The sequence below is a fragment of the Mytilus galloprovincialis genome, chromosome 1 (assembly GCF_965363235.1).
Source record: "Mytilus galloprovincialis chromosome 1, xbMytGall1.hap1.1, whole genome shotgun sequence".
Lineage (NCBI taxonomy): Eukaryota > Metazoa > Mollusca > Bivalvia > Mytilida > Mytilidae > Mytilus > Mytilus galloprovincialis.
Window position 1 is genome coordinate 125,734,410 of NC_134838.1, and position 15,826 is coordinate 125,750,235.

Below are 15,826 nucleotides of genomic sequence, written 5' to 3' on the forward strand. Positions count from 1 at the left end.
CTACAGTTTAGGAATTAGGGGCCAAAAAGGGGCCCAAATAAGCATTATTCTTGGTTTTCGCACTATAACTTAAGTATAAGTAAATAGAAATCTATGAAATTTAAACACAAGGTTTATGACCATAAAAGGAAGGTTGGGTTTGATTTTGGGAGTTTTGGTCCCAACAGTTTAGGAATAAGGGCCCAAAGGGTCCAAAATTGAACTTTGTTTGATTTCATCAAAAATTGAATAATTGGGGTTCTTTGATATGCTGAATCTAACTGTGTATGTAGATTCTTAATTTTTGGTCCCGTTTTCAAATTGGTCTACATTAAGGTCCAAAGGGTCCAAAAATAAACTTAGTTTGATTTTAACAAAAATTGAATTCTTGGGTTTTTTTTGATATGCTGAATCTAAACATGTACTTAGATTTTTGATTATGGGCCCAGTTTTCAAGTTGGTTCAAATCAGGATCCAAAATTATTATATTAAGTATTGTGCAATAGCAAGAAATTTTCAATTGCACAGTATTCAGCAATAGCAAGAAATCTTCAATTGCACAGTATTGTGCAGTAGCAAGAAATTTTCAATTGCACAGTATTGCGCAATTGCAAGAAATCTTCAATTGCACAGTATTCAGCAATAGCAAGAAATCTTCAATTGCACAGTATTGTGCAGTAGCAAGAAATTTTCAATTGCACAGTATTGCGCAATTTCAAGAAATCTTCAATTGCACAGTATTGTGCAATAGCAAATATTTTCAATTGCACAGTATTGTGCAATAGCAAGAAATATCTAATTGCACAATATTGTGCAATAGCAAAATATTTTCAATTGGAGTTATCTTTCTTTGTCCAGAATAGTAGTTGAATCAACTTAAATCATTGTTTTATACAATATACAATGTATATTCACTTTTACTACCAACTGATAAATTAAAACAATCTTTAACATTCAGTGACAACAAGCACTTTATTTTACATTTTAATATTTTATGATGTATTTAAATGAGTAGTTATTGTTGCAAACTCCATTAGAAATTTAAATTGAGATCAGTTTTGGAAAAAGGGAAAGGGGGATGTGAAAAAAAAATGGGGGGGAGGGGTGTTAAATTTTTCTCATTTCAGATTTCATAAATAAAAAGAAAATTTCTTCAAACATTTTTTTGAGAGGATTAATATTCAACAGCATAGTGAATTGCTCAAAAGCAAAAACAAAAATTTAAGTTCATTAGACCACATTCATTCTGTGTCAGAAACCTATGCTGTGTCAACTATTTAATCACAATCCAAATTTAGAGCTGAATGTTGTGTCCATACTTGCCCCAACCGTTCAGGGTTCAACCTCTGCGGTCGTATAAAGCTGCGCCCAGCGGAGCATCTGGTTTCTGAAGTCATCAGGTAGTTTCAATAAACCCACCCGAACATACCAAGCATAATATGTACAATTAATTAATGACTACAAAGTCGCAGCCAGTTTCAACTAATGAATAGACCAGAACACCTGAAACGAATTTTGAGTTAAGATGTTCTAAATATTCTGAAAAGTCCAATTACTTGCAATGCCAAAATATAAGACAAACCCATTGAAGTTTAAAAGTATTCCGAATAAAGTGGGAAAAGTGTCAGTTCACCAAAGCTAATTTTTCATCTTATTGTAAAAATTGGTATAAAAAGTAAAATCACAAAAAAACTGAACTCAGCGGAAAATTCAAACAGGAAAGTCCCTACTCAAATGGCAAAATCAAAATCTCAAACACATCAATTGAATGGATAAAACTGTCATATTCACTGGCATTTTCTTATGTAGAAAATGGTGGCTTAAACCTAGTTGTATAGCTAGCTAACGCTCTCACTTTTATGACAGTCACATCAAATTCAATTGTATTGACAACGATGTGTGAACAAAACAAACAAACAAAATAGGTAAAAATGTCAAAAATAATAATAAAAAAGTTTTTGAATGTCTTCTCTCCTTTTTCTGTTCATTTAATAATAACAACATTTAATGTATCGTCTAATTTGGATTTAAGGGAGTTACTCTTTGCCGAAACACAGGTCAGTTTAACATCTTGAAGTTCGTTCCTTTTAACATAAGCAAACCGATTATGTTGATAACTTCGTTTATCTGAACAAAGTAAATTGTTTATGTTTTTTCTTTTTATCATGAAAAGTATTTTTTTCCCTGAATAATTGAACTGTGCTTTTGTTTGGACTACAGAAAACTTAATGTAGTAATGAACGAAGACAGCTATCCACTACAATCAATGATTAAGTATGGTCAACATTCAATCTTCAACATGTATATGAATCCAAATAAACTATTTGACGAGTAAAGATACTTGGTAAATCATTTACTCGACTGTACCTGTATTTAGGTGATCAGAACATGGGATACAATATTACACAAACACACACACATAAAAAGCAAAGTATATAAAACTACTAGTATATAATATGAACACGAGCAACGACAAAAAAGACAAGGATATACTTAGGGGTCTTGAAGGTTAAAAATGCTCCTGCACCACTAAATATCTGTTATTACGGATGCCTACAACAGTTGAAATATCAAGGATAAGGGATGGGGTAAAGAGGAGATAATTGCGAATATGTCAAATTGGATAATCCTTTTATCCTTTTATCATCTGTAACATATAGGCACTTGTATAGATACTCCATTACGGTCAACCCGATTCTGTAACACTTCCAAAGAGTTACTTCAAGTATACCATATGTGAGCTTCATCGCCATACTATTGCAATTGTCGTATCCTTCATTTCATTTGGGAGATATTTTATAGACATGTTTACAAAACTGGACTGTTCAGTGAAAGAAAATATATATGTAGTGGTACGAAAAGCAATATGAGTTTTCGTTTCTTTTTGTTCTAATTGAGAATACAATTTCTCAGAAGAAAAAAAACTACATTTTAAATAGACATATATGCCTAAGCGATGACTTATAAGATTTTTGGCTCCAGCGTTCATAAGAGTGGTTAGTCAACTGAAAAGCACAAGAAGTATAATTTAATAAACATAAAATTAAATTAAAAAATAAGAAAGCAGTGAATAGGATTGTTTAATTTAATACATGCATTTTTGTGCTTCTTTGTTTAATATTTGTTTGTTTTTATTATCATTAATAATTATCAAAGGTACCAGGATTATAATTCAATAATCAAGACGCGAAGTTTCGTCTACATAAGACTCATCAGTGGCGCTCAGATCAAAATAGTTATAAGCCAAACAAGTACAAAGTTGAAGAGCATTGAAGACCGCCAAAATATTTAAAAAAATTGTGCCAAATACGGCTAAGGTAATATATTCCTGGGATAAGAAAATCCTTAGTTTTTTCGAAAAGGGTTGTTGGATACTTGTACATCCTGTCATTATTGAATTTGTTAATGATATTCTAGTATTCTTGACTTTCATTTTTGCCAATGTGCTTTGTTTATGTCTTTTTGTTGTTACTTCGCAAACTTGTATGTTGCTTATCATTCATTTTTGCTATGTGCTTTGTCAATATGCCTTTTTATGTTTCTTTGTTACATATATGACGTGGCTCTGTACGTATTTAAATCTCGTCATTGTGTTATTGTACTATAGTAAATTTGTGTATTCTTGTCTTTAATTCTTGTGTAGCGATTTTAGTTTTGACAGTTTAATTCATTATTATGTAAGAGGTCTTTCTTTTTAATACATTCGGGTTAAATTATATTTCAATAGGGTACAGTCTGTTATTTTATCTATGTGAACGGTGTCTAATTCATTTAAAGGGAAAATTCGCGATTTTTTACTTATGGTTTAAATATGTTCATTATGACAAAATATATATATTCACAAAGTTTTATCGCTATATGTCCAGTAATAAAGGAGAAATTCAACAATTAATGAAATTTTTTTAACTACTTCCTGTAGGTCGTGACGTTTTCTCCTGGTTTTTGCATGCCGGGATTTAAAATACAATCAGTAAAAGTCTTGGTTTTTAATGATATTTAAACGTAATCGTAAGCGCGCCGATGACTTATGGTTTATCTAATAAACATCCGATAATAAGAAGATAAGACGCACAGACGTGCAATTGTACACATTCATGAGATAAATTTTCTATGTTAAACGTATATATTCGAATTATTTTAGTAGACAACCAAAAAAGTTATAAATTTATTAATTAATGCATTTTCGGACTGATATATGAGGTGAACAAATTAAAGTACAATAATCTGTAAAGACAATATGTTGGTGTACTCTTATTGACCTTTTACTATCTCTGCTTTGACTAGATTTATACGATGTGTGTATTCACGGTTCTGTGGCAAATTGAATACTCTTAGATGGCTTGTTGAAAGGTAAATTGTTATTTGCACTTCGGTATTTAACCACGCCTCTAGGGCACACCTTGCCAGGTGTGACTGTCTATTCGGATCAGTGGATTATAAAACAAGGGAGCATTCAATATACACATCTATAATACTAATTCAAGTTTCAAGTTTGTTACAAATAAAAATAGATCGCCGTGGAATTATTTAATTATATTTGCTGTATCATTTATTTCAATTCAAATAAATTAATTTACTAAGTAATAAAATTTAAACAATTTTCGGTTAAGACGGGAAACTTAATTCATGTGTCAGAATGAAATGATATACACCTCTTGTCCTTGATGTATGTCTCATTAAAAAGGGGGAATTAGAAATAGCTTTACCAAAGCATTTTAATTTTCTTTATTAGGCAAAAAATGTACGAGAACACTTACATTTAGACTTTTGAAAGCCATGTATTAATGTATATCTGAAACTATCTGAAGATAAGTAGATAAATACCCGGTACACCATCTTTGGAACCGTCAGTGTACCGCCTGTAATTATGTATATATAAGGGGATGCGAGAGAGACCAGAGAGAGGGGGAGGTAGATAGTTAGTTAGAAGAGTTTAGATGATAGTTAGAGAACGAGAGGACAGTGATATTGTGTTAATGAGCTCGGGATTATTGTCCATCTGTTTTATAATGTTGAACTATAATACCATATATTTAACAGATTACATTGTGATTTGAATTGAGACTGTCAGTTGTGGTTTTTTTTTCTTTGTGCCATTTGAACATGGATTTTACGTATTTCTACGCCACCTCAAAATGACACATAGACAAACAAGAATTCATAAAAAAAAAAAAAAAAAAAACGACAACGCTAAACTTGTTAATATGCATTGTCTAAATGCCATTTTGTGCTTCTTTGTTACATATTTGTATGCTTTTTGTTAGTGGTTAAGATTATAACACAATGTTGACTGCTGTATTTTTTACTTTTTTACTTATGTCTGTTTGTTTTGTTGACGCATCGTAGTTGATATGATGGAATTTGATGCGACTGTCATACAAGTGAAAGGTTTAGATAGCTACTGATTAGTCAGGAATATGACTGTTGTTATCCATTCGTTTGATGTGTGTGAGCTTTTGATTTTGCATTTAATTGTGGACTTTACGTTTTGAATTTTCCTCGGAGTTCAGTATTTTGGTGATTTTACTTTTTACTTATCAGTCTTGTTTATTTACTATTTCTATGACGAAATTTACAAAGTTCCTTTTTACCTATCTGATAATAATGAAAGTTTTCCTCTTTTAAACATAATTGACATTTTTTTAGGACAATAAATATACATTTAAATTACATCAGATATTTTATGAAATAAATATGTATCAGAAACGTATGAAACTATTTATCATTGACTCCGAGTCGTCAAAATAAAGATTCTATGCAAGTTCAAATTTATGTATAAGATTAGGAAAAAATAAATGATTGGTCTTTCCTTTTCAGCCATAGTGTTGTCAGTTTGTTTTTTTACTTGTAGGTTTGGAAGTCCCTCTGGTATCTCTTACATCTCTTTAATAATATATACAGGATGAACCTTGATTTAAATATAACTATTAAAAGAAGTCCAAACTTACGGAAATGAAATGTAGATATTTCTCTTCACGTCTAATCTATTGTTGTTTAATTGCCACTTCATTAAAAAAAAACACATGATTAGGGGACGACCATTTGTTATTCTGGGGGGGGGGGTGCATGAGGATTTTGAAAATAAATAACTCAGCCTTGATAATCACAAAAATAAATGGTTTGTTCTGTGGTAGTTTGCAAATAAATTACCTGACTTGCAATGTAAATAACTCAGCAGGTCTAATCGAAAGTATGAGATGGCACCAGATTCTTCATAAATTCATCTTTTTTCCCCAAAAATTATTTAAATATACTTGAAATGTCTGAAAATTGGTTTCATTTAACTTTAGGTATAGTCTCAGGAAACCTGACCTCACTTTTATTTTAACATGCAGGGCCGTATCTACATTAAGGCAAATGCCTCGGGTAGGAAATTTCAAAACTAAACGCTTGTCTCCATATCAAATTACGGTGTTCACGGCGAGTACCTTGCAAGAAGCAAGTTCTGTTTTTCCTCAGACGTAGCCCTGATTTTTCGGGATCAATGTTTCTAATTTATTTGTCTTCTGTATTCTGCTAGTGTTGCATTCCTTTTGTAATCTAGTAATTTTGTTATGACTTGATCATGAGTTTAGCTTCTTCAACGGGGCCTTCAGTGGCTTCAAAACCCTTAAAAAAATTATACATTTTGCTTTGAGACCAAAATATTGTCAAAAAATTATTAAAACAAAACTTGCATTTTCAGATTAAGAAAGGGTCTACGGAACACCCAAAAAGCATGATTTTGCATCATTTGTTCTATAGCTTCTTGGGCCTGCAGTGGCTTCAAAACCCTTTGAAAAAAAAGATATCTTTGCCAATACTTTTAAAACAGGCTAGTTATAATTAAACTTTGATACTATGTATGTATGCAGTTGGGAATATAAAAGATTCATTTCTGCAGAGGATGATGATTAATTCTGAATAAATGGTACATAATGACTTGACTATATATGCATTATTTGTAATAAACAAATCATTGAAAAATTGTATGTTTTCGAATATCATAAATATAGTTGTAAAAATGAATAATCAGTCCCTTGCTTTAATGAAAATGAAATATCTTGGTTCAATAGTACAAAAAATGAATAATCTGTCCTCTTAGTTTACAAAAATAAATAACCGATAAAATACAAATCCCCCTGCCCCCCCCCCCCCCCCCCCCCCCGAATATCAAATGGTCGTCCCCTTAGACCATATTGAGAAATATGTCTCTGATATGAAATTACTTATAAAATCTACTACGGCTTGCAAGTAATAACTGTAACAAGGCAAACATGAGAGTTTGAATGGATGGTCCTTACTTTCTGTATTCTATATTATAAATTCGATCTTTACTATACAAATCCTTGATTTTGCTATTAAAAAAAATTGTAACTTGATTAGAAGATTTACTTACTCTGCCCCATTCATTTCTGTAATCAGTATCTTATTATCAATTTTTGATTGTCCACCGTTTTTTTCTAAATTTTTTTGTTTTTTTTTTTTCTGTTCATTTTTCTGTATTCTGATTTTTTTTTTCTATTGTAATCCTCATTTAGACCTTCAAACATGAATCAATGAACTATTTTCAAGCGATGTTTTACAAATTCTACAAAAGGTTACTGTAACCAGGGACATATGGGTTGGATTATCCATTTACTGCTCTCAGCTGTAACTTATCTTTAAACTGTTTTCACATAATTACATTAGATGTATGTTTCATTACAATACTTTATTCTGATTGGCTAACTGCACATCATGTGTTATTCCTTCAGCAATTGCATCACTCAATAAAACTTATCATTCATGATAACACGTGGTTCCACAATAAAGTGCACAGGTGAATTAAATAAAACAATCATAAAATTCGTGTTTTCATGATCATAGCTTAAAAAAAATGTAATAATAAGTATTGAATGCTTCTCTTTGTAACTTCCGCGCTTCATACAAAATGTACTTCGGTCAACGCTTTTACACCCCAATGAAGTTACAAAAAGAAGCTTTCAATTCTTTTAATTAAAAAGTAAGAATATATATATATATAATGTTTCGGAAAAAAATATTGTTCTTTTCCAGGATTGGCTCTGAGACTTATTCATAAAATAATTTTCGAACTTTCTTTTTGTGCATAATCTTATAATCGGAGGAAACCAGAAAATATTTGATTATGGTTTTTATAAAGAGTCAGTATAATTTGATGTTTCTCAAAAAAATGTAAAGGTCTTCAACATCATTATTTTTGTAACATTTACGAAACTATATTATTTCAGAACGAGGCGCTGCCTAGCATTCCACAAACAATTCTACGAGCAAGTGTTCGAAGAATTTTATACTGAAAAGATTCGATATATTCAAAGAGACATATGGTTGAACCATAAGAATGCAGCTAAAACATATGAAAAACTTGCTGTCCCCACAGGTAAACTGCGTTACAAAAAATTATTAAAGAATTATTTGAGGGTGTAGCTTTTATTTTTTTTTCAGATTTTTGGTCCTTCGAATATTTTTTAATAACTCAACTGCTACGAATTATTCTTTAAATAAAATTAGAAATTCTTTCCAAGTTTAGGTCGCAATAAATTTAAACAATATCTTCAGGTGCTGCTCCAAAAGTTGGAGCCAGAAATTTTGACAGCTAGAAATTAGAATGTATTTTGATCTTTTGTGGAGTTGTCATTGTACACATGAGTCGTGAAACTTTAATGTATACAAGAGAGATAATCCAGTGTCAACAGCAACCTCTACTAAATACAGAATCCTATTTTAGAGCCATTTTTAAGGCACAATTTTTGCGGCGTTTCTGTGTGCACTGTATTTTACTCCTAAAATAGTTTCATGTCTCTTCTTTTTTCTTTTGGTATTCTGATGATGATCTTATAATCCTTGATTTCTTTTATTTGCATGATTCTTGTACTTATTTTAAAATTGACAAAATAACTTAAGAATAGAGAAAAATGGCATTAAAAATAAAGGATACTGGGGGAAAACCACCCTTTTCTCTCTCCAAAGACCTTCTTATCTTTGGACTCTGACTTAAAAGACCTTAATCTATATGTCCTAAAGTGAGAAGGATAAATACAGATTCTAATTAAGTCTATCAGAATTAATGAGAAAATGGATAAAATTTTAGTTATTTCTTTCTTTGTGTTTGGAGGTGCTCTTATCGCAGGAGGTTTATTCACAGTAGGAGAATACAAAATGGCGTCGATTTTAAATCAACAGACTCGTCTGATTTCAAAAATTAAATCAGTTTCAAGAGAAATGATGTTTTTTAAGAGTTCATTACAGTTCTCATCTTTAAGTTACATGTAATTACAATTTCGTTATGGAACCACGGTAAACATTGCAAATTGTGCTCGTATGATAAATTGATTAAAAATGAAAGGCCAACTGACCGAATTTCTGTTTACAAATAATAATACTAATTAATTTTGAGGATTGTTATGACTCATCAGGTAATCCGATTACTTGCAACAACAAATTATGACACCTGTTGTGACCGTTGATTAGCGTAGGATTGGAAACTTGTCATAATATGTCCCCAGGTTTAATTATAGATTTTTAAAATTTATTAGAAAAACTTCAAAATCGGTATAAACCAAACAATTTTTTCGGGTATATTTTGTGAAAATCAGGATTTTGACTTGTTTTACAATCCTGATATCAGGATTCGGGTTGAAGGATGAAAATCGGGATAGTTGGCAGGTCTGAATATGTTTGGGTACCTAGCTGGTCCTGGTAGAATCCCAAGTGCCGATGTGCATGAGCTTTATAATTTATGGTATCTGGTTTATTTTAATAAAGCATGATTAAAAGTTATTTTTATTCAACATGAAACTTTTATATAAGGGGGCAAAAGATAATAGGAACAAACAAAATATTGGGGGAACAGACCCAGATTCCTTTATTACAATGGGGATAGAGAACCCAATTAGTCCTGATTGCAGCTAAATAGTGCCAACTTGAAACCTTCAGTTGACTTTGGTGTCATTATTCTGTCTTCAAGGTAAAGATTTTTTCTCAAGAATATCTTACCTTTCGGCTTTGCAATGTTTTAACATGTTAAAACAGCCTTTTTTGCAGCAGACTATTTTGGAGAAAGACACATGAGTGTGCTTTCAAATACAGTGTGTGTTCAATTTTTCTTATACATATTTTACCCAAATAAAATATAAAAGCTCATTCCAAATGTCAACTTTGTTGTTGTGATCATTTAGGAACATTGATTGCAATAGATTTGACATCGTTATTAATTCTTCTTTTATCAATGAAGGTTTTAAAATTTAAATTTTTTGTTTATTTTCACAGGATGGGGCAGCCAAAGTCTGTGTTATTACCTGGTCACCAAACAACCAAAAGATGGCAGTGTGTACATCAGATAGAGTAATTTTACTGTTTGATGAACAAGGAGAAAAAAGAGATAAATTTTCCCTGAAGCCAGCTGATCCAAAGGTTAACCTTGTCGTTTCTCTTTATACTGTCTATATGTGTATTATGTTAGTCTATAATTCAGTGGAAACCAATTACCCAAAAAAGATATAATGATAAATTTGGAATGAAAAATGCTTTCCAAAAAGTTTTCGGTATATACAAAACAATTTGAAAAATATATTAAGAGGTATTTATTTTCTGGATTCACTAATAATTACAAGGCTCAATTATTCTCAGTGGCAGTCTACCTCATTTTCTAGAAATCTTTTTACATGTATGTTTGAACATTTATTTCTGATTAACATTATATATGTACACCTGTTGCTATTATTTCTTTATTATTTATGAGTCTTGCATTGTTTTTAAAAAGAATATGAAATTCAACTAGATTTGGTTGTTTATTTCAGTATGGAAAGAAAAGTTACACTGTGAAAGGTTTAGCATTTTCTCCAGATTCCACAAAGATTGCTGTAGGACAAACTGATAACATCATATATGTTTACAAAATTGGAGATGATTGGTAAGAACATGCTTGAATTATTTTTGAGAATTTAGTATTATAGAACACTGAGTTGAGTTGTGTGGTCACCATTTGTGCCTAATGTTTTATGTCAATTAAATGTAAAAAAAAAAAGAAATAGAAGACAACAAAAACCCAATTCCTGATTTGGAGCAGGTACATTTTCATCAGGCCGTTAAAATGAAATCATGCTGCCCTACCCAAAAAATTGTTGTAAATCTTTTTCTGTAAGTCTGTTTAGCCAAAAAAAGTAAATTCCTTAACTTAATTACTCTATAAATAAGATTACAAGGATAATGAAGGTGTAAAATAACATTTCTACTAAACTTCTGCATGAAACCATTGGTACCTATTGATTATTCAGGGGATATGATTAAGTTAGTGTAATAGATATATTTAACAATTAACAATCTGCATTAATATTTCAGGGGTGAGAAAAAGGTGATCTGTAATAAGTTTGTTCAACAGAGTGCTGTGACTTGTATGATGTGGCCTCCTGAACAACCTATTGTGTTTGGGCTGGCTGATGGAAAGGTATAGCTGCCTCATTACAAACTTTCTCTTCTTGTGAGAATATATTGTCATCCAGTAATTGATAGAAAAATAATTCATACACTCATGTAAATATTTTTGTTCTCATGCAAGTTGAAACAATAAAACAAAAGGTGATGATTTTCAACTGATACAAGAAACTTTTAAAAACAGATGAAAAAAACCCTTGGTTAATTTGAGCACTTGAATCAGGAAATACTGTAAATGCTCTTGAGTAAATTAATTTGTGTAAATCATTTATTCTTTGACCAAACACCTGTTAAACTTGAGTCACATTCCTTGTCCTCAAATGGTAAAGTTATACTGGTTTCCTATACAATATCTTAACCAGGGATTATCAAGTAATTTGTTTAAAATTGCTAATGCGAAAATTATTTGATTATAATGTAGTTGAATAAATCTAAATTATTTTAGAAAACTTGCACTGAAAATAGTTCCTTAACATGTAATCTGAATATTGTAGGTGAGATCTGCTAATATAAAGACCAACAAGTCCTCCACTATTTATGGCACAGATTCGTATGTTGTATCTCTAGCCTCTAAGTAAGTTTTATTATCGAGAAAGAGACTGATTATTGCATGTAAATAGTAACAGTCAAAGACACTACTAATCAAATATTTATAGTAACAGAAAGAGACTACTTATTAAATATAAATTGTTACAAAGCATCTTTCATGTTCTTCGGTAAGTTTATTGTGAGATCCTATATAACTGGTTTTAGTAGGACTGTTTGTTTCTTTTTAATTTATTCCCACTGTTTATATTAGAATATTAAAAATGTAAAAAGAAGTGAAGGAACAAATGTATAAAAAGCATGCTTTTTAATTTGTTTTTACCTATAGAAAATCAAAGAAATTATATTTTAACTAGCCTATTTGTATATTCACATTTCAGTCCTTCAGGAAAAGGTTTCCTGTCAGGCCATGCTGATGGTGCTATTGTCAGATATTTCTTCGATGACGAAGGATCTGGTGACACGCAGGTATATATCAGCAGTCATTTTTTTTCTTGAAATTACATGAAAATGAAAAAAAATCATAAGCTTAGACTCTTAAGCCAAAAATAAATTTACATCAAATCTAGTCTACGCCAGATACAATGTAAATGCAGTTTCCAATTCTTGTGTAGAATGATCATTAAATTAAACAGCAACTGATATTGAAACATTTAAGAGCTATATTAATATAAACATTTGCAGGGAAAGATCAGCACTCATCCATGTCCACCTTATGCCCTGGCTTTCTCCCAGAATTCCATAGTAGCAGCAGGTTGTGACAAGAGAATTATTGCTTATGGACGTGATGGACGTAGTTTTCAGCACTTTGATTTCTCTCGTGAAGATGATGAACATGAATTTACTATTGCTGTATGTAGTCCAAGTGGCCAGTCGGTTGTTGTTGGCAGTTTTGACAGGTAAAATAGTGATTCTTTTATTTATTCGTATTATTTGAAATCACTCTGTGGAGATACATTAATTCATGATTGTTTTTGTTTTCTTGGATAATAAACTTTTAACAAAAACTCATTAGTTTAAATAACCAACCTTTAAAATTTACCAGGCAGTAGGTAGATATTGTTATTATTGCGAATCCTATCATAGTTTTCCATAGATTCACCTGCAAGTTACCTGTCCATTTAAACTTTTTTAAGTTCTATTGTCCCATTGAACAAATACAACAGGTATTGTTCTCTGTATAGTTTATTTGATGGGACCTTTAAATTTCTTCCAAGAGAAATCTATCACTCATTGATTAATTTTCCTGACCAAAAAAATATCTTCTTTGTTCACTGAAATACATGTATAAACTCACATAAACTGCATGTGAAACAGTATTTATTCAATATGAATAATATATTTTCAATCTGTTCAATATAAGCACTGATTTAATTATAAAAAGTTTATTTCTGATTTTTTTTAACTACTGCATGCATTTATGTTTTAAAGAATTTGCATGTTTTTTGTGGTTGTTCATTTATAAAGAATACATTTATGAAGACCTCTATTTAAACATTATCATTTCAAGTTTTTACTTGTGAACAGACTTAAAAAAAAGCACATTTTAATAGGTAAAATGTTGAAATTTGATCAGAAATCAACTTTTAATTTTTAAATCAGTGTTTATATCAAACAAATTGAAAATGTGTTATTGATTGAATAAATACAACATCACATGCAGTTTCATAATTACTTATTTGTACATGTATTTCCATCATTCACAGTTCAATTTTTTGTTCAGGTAAATTAATCAGTGAGTGATAGATTTCTCTTGCAAGAAATTTAAAGGTCCTATTGAATAAACTAAACAGAGAACAATAGCTGTTGTATTTGTTAGATGGGACAATAGGACTTACAAAAGTTTAAATGGACAGGTAACTTGCAGGTGAATCTGTGGAAAACTATGGTAGGATTCGCAATAACATGGTTTAGTAATTGACCACTTTTGATTGCAGGTTGAGAGTTTTAAACTGGAGTCCAAGGAAACAAACGTGGGATGAACCTAAAAACAAAGATATAAAAAATCTGTACACTGTCACAGCTCTTGCCTGGAAGAAGGATGGATCCAGAGTTACTTGTGTAAGATAATTTTTTTCTTTCTTAATTATAATGAGGTGGAATGTAATTAATTAAATTTTGTATTAAAAACTCATTTTATATTCCTTCTTTTTTATATGATATTGGATAAAATTTTGGATAATTTTTTAAAGTAAACCACACAAATAGGATTTATCAATAATAGTAATACATGAAGATGAAATGATGATATACTATCACAAAACAAATATTTTCTAATCTTACATATTCAAAATATTGGTATGATATAAAGGATGTTTGTTTTTCAGGGTACATTATGTGGAGGTGTAGAACTGTTTGATTGTATGATATAAAGGATGTTTGTTTTTCAGGGTACATTATGTGGAGGTGTAGAACTGTTTGATTGTATGATATAAAGGATGTTTGTTTTTCAGGGTACGTTATGTGGAGGTGTAGAACTGTTTGATTGTTGTCTAAAGAGAACCATTTACAAGAACAAGTTTGAAATGACACATGTTGGACTTAGCCAGGTTTGTTTTGGATATAACTTTGGTTTTGTTTTCTATTAATATTAGACTTGATCAGATTTGATTAGCATGTTTTCTTTTCAAATTTTGATACACAATATTATGCTCCCTGCAAAATAGTTTTCTTAAGTTTAAAGTTGACCATTGTCAGTCTGAAAAAAATATGCTTTACTGATTAAATATTGCTTTTTTCCCATTCTTAACTAAAACCAAACTTATACCAAATGAAGTGAAATATAAGGGGAAAACTGATTTGTTAAACTTCATGGTCGCTTTTACCAATTTATGAATTGGCCTATTTTTTTAACCAAAAGTTTCTTGATAAAATCTTGAGTTCTTCAATTTAAAGGAAACTTGTGCTGTCAGAAAATATAAAGGGAAGAGAACAAAGGTCAGGGACTCAAAGTTCATGGTCACTTACTACAGATTTTGATTCTCGCTATCTATTGTATGGGCCATTATATTTTCTGGTTTGTATCTATCCGTAAAAACTGTGTCAATACCGTATTTGTTGCTTTATATTTTTAAGACTTTACCATATTGCATATGTTCACGCACATAATTTATTTAAAAACTGTTTTCTTTAGGTTATTGTAAAGAATATGTCAAGTGGTCAAAGAGTTGTTTTAAAATCTCATTATGGTTATGAGATTGATGAAGTTAGAATCATGGGAAAAGACAGATACCTTATAGCTCATACATCAGATACCATCCTGCTTGGAGATTTACAGAGCAACAAACTGAGTGAGGTGAGTAGAGGGTAGATTGCACACACATCATATACCGTGCTTCTATGAGATTTACTGATTTATAAACTGCTATCCTGTTGTTAGACTAAAAGAGAAAGAGGTAGATCACTTGTACATCACATACTATTCCTAATTGAAATCTACATCAAATATTATTCTAATTGGAGATCTAATGTAATTATGAAATGAATAAATTGTAGATATCACATGACAAATATCTCTCTATGATTCTATTAGAAGATTGTTCAATTATTGAAAAACAAGAAAATGTGTAAGTTTTACTGGTTTTTGTCGAGCCTGCAACTTTTGTTGCAGAAAGCTCGACATAAGGATAGTGATCTGGCGGCGGCGGCGGCGTTAGCTAACTTCTTAAAAGCTTTATATTTTAGAAGGTGGAAGACCTGGATGCTTCATACTTTGTATATAGATGCCTCATGTTACGAAGTTTCCGTCAGTCACATGTCAAATGTCCTTGACCTCATTTTCATGGTTCAGTGACTACTTGAAAAAAAAGTTCAGATTTTTTGTAATGTTGAATTCTCTCTTATTATAAGTAATAGGATAACTATATTT

At 30.8% G+C, this 15,826-nt stretch overlaps 1 protein-coding gene across 1 annotated transcript in view; it reads left to right on the forward strand.

The window, feature by feature from the left end:
* Nucleotides 1-8,199: 8,199 nt before the first annotated feature.
* The window catches only part of LOC143057794 (intraflagellar transport protein 172 homolog), a 36,602-nt gene continuing 28,975 nt past the window's right edge, over nt 8,200-15,826 (forward strand). Inside the window, exons 1-10 of the mRNA XM_076231204.1 lie at nt 8,200-8,359; nt 10,249-10,392; nt 10,779-10,891; nt 11,320-11,425; nt 11,907-11,986; nt 12,339-12,426; nt 12,643-12,857; nt 13,896-14,019; nt 14,412-14,507; nt 15,092-15,253. Of these exons, the coding sequence (XP_076087319.1) occupies nt 8,321-8,359; nt 10,249-10,392; nt 10,779-10,891; nt 11,320-11,425; nt 11,907-11,986; nt 12,339-12,426; nt 12,643-12,857; nt 13,896-14,019; nt 14,412-14,507; nt 15,092-15,253 (1,167 nt within the window). The 5' untranslated portion in view covers nt 8,200-8,320. The remainder of the gene's footprint in view (nt 8,360-10,248; nt 10,393-10,778; nt 10,892-11,319; nt 11,426-11,906; nt 11,987-12,338; nt 12,427-12,642; nt 12,858-13,895; nt 14,020-14,411; nt 14,508-15,091; nt 15,254-15,826) is intronic.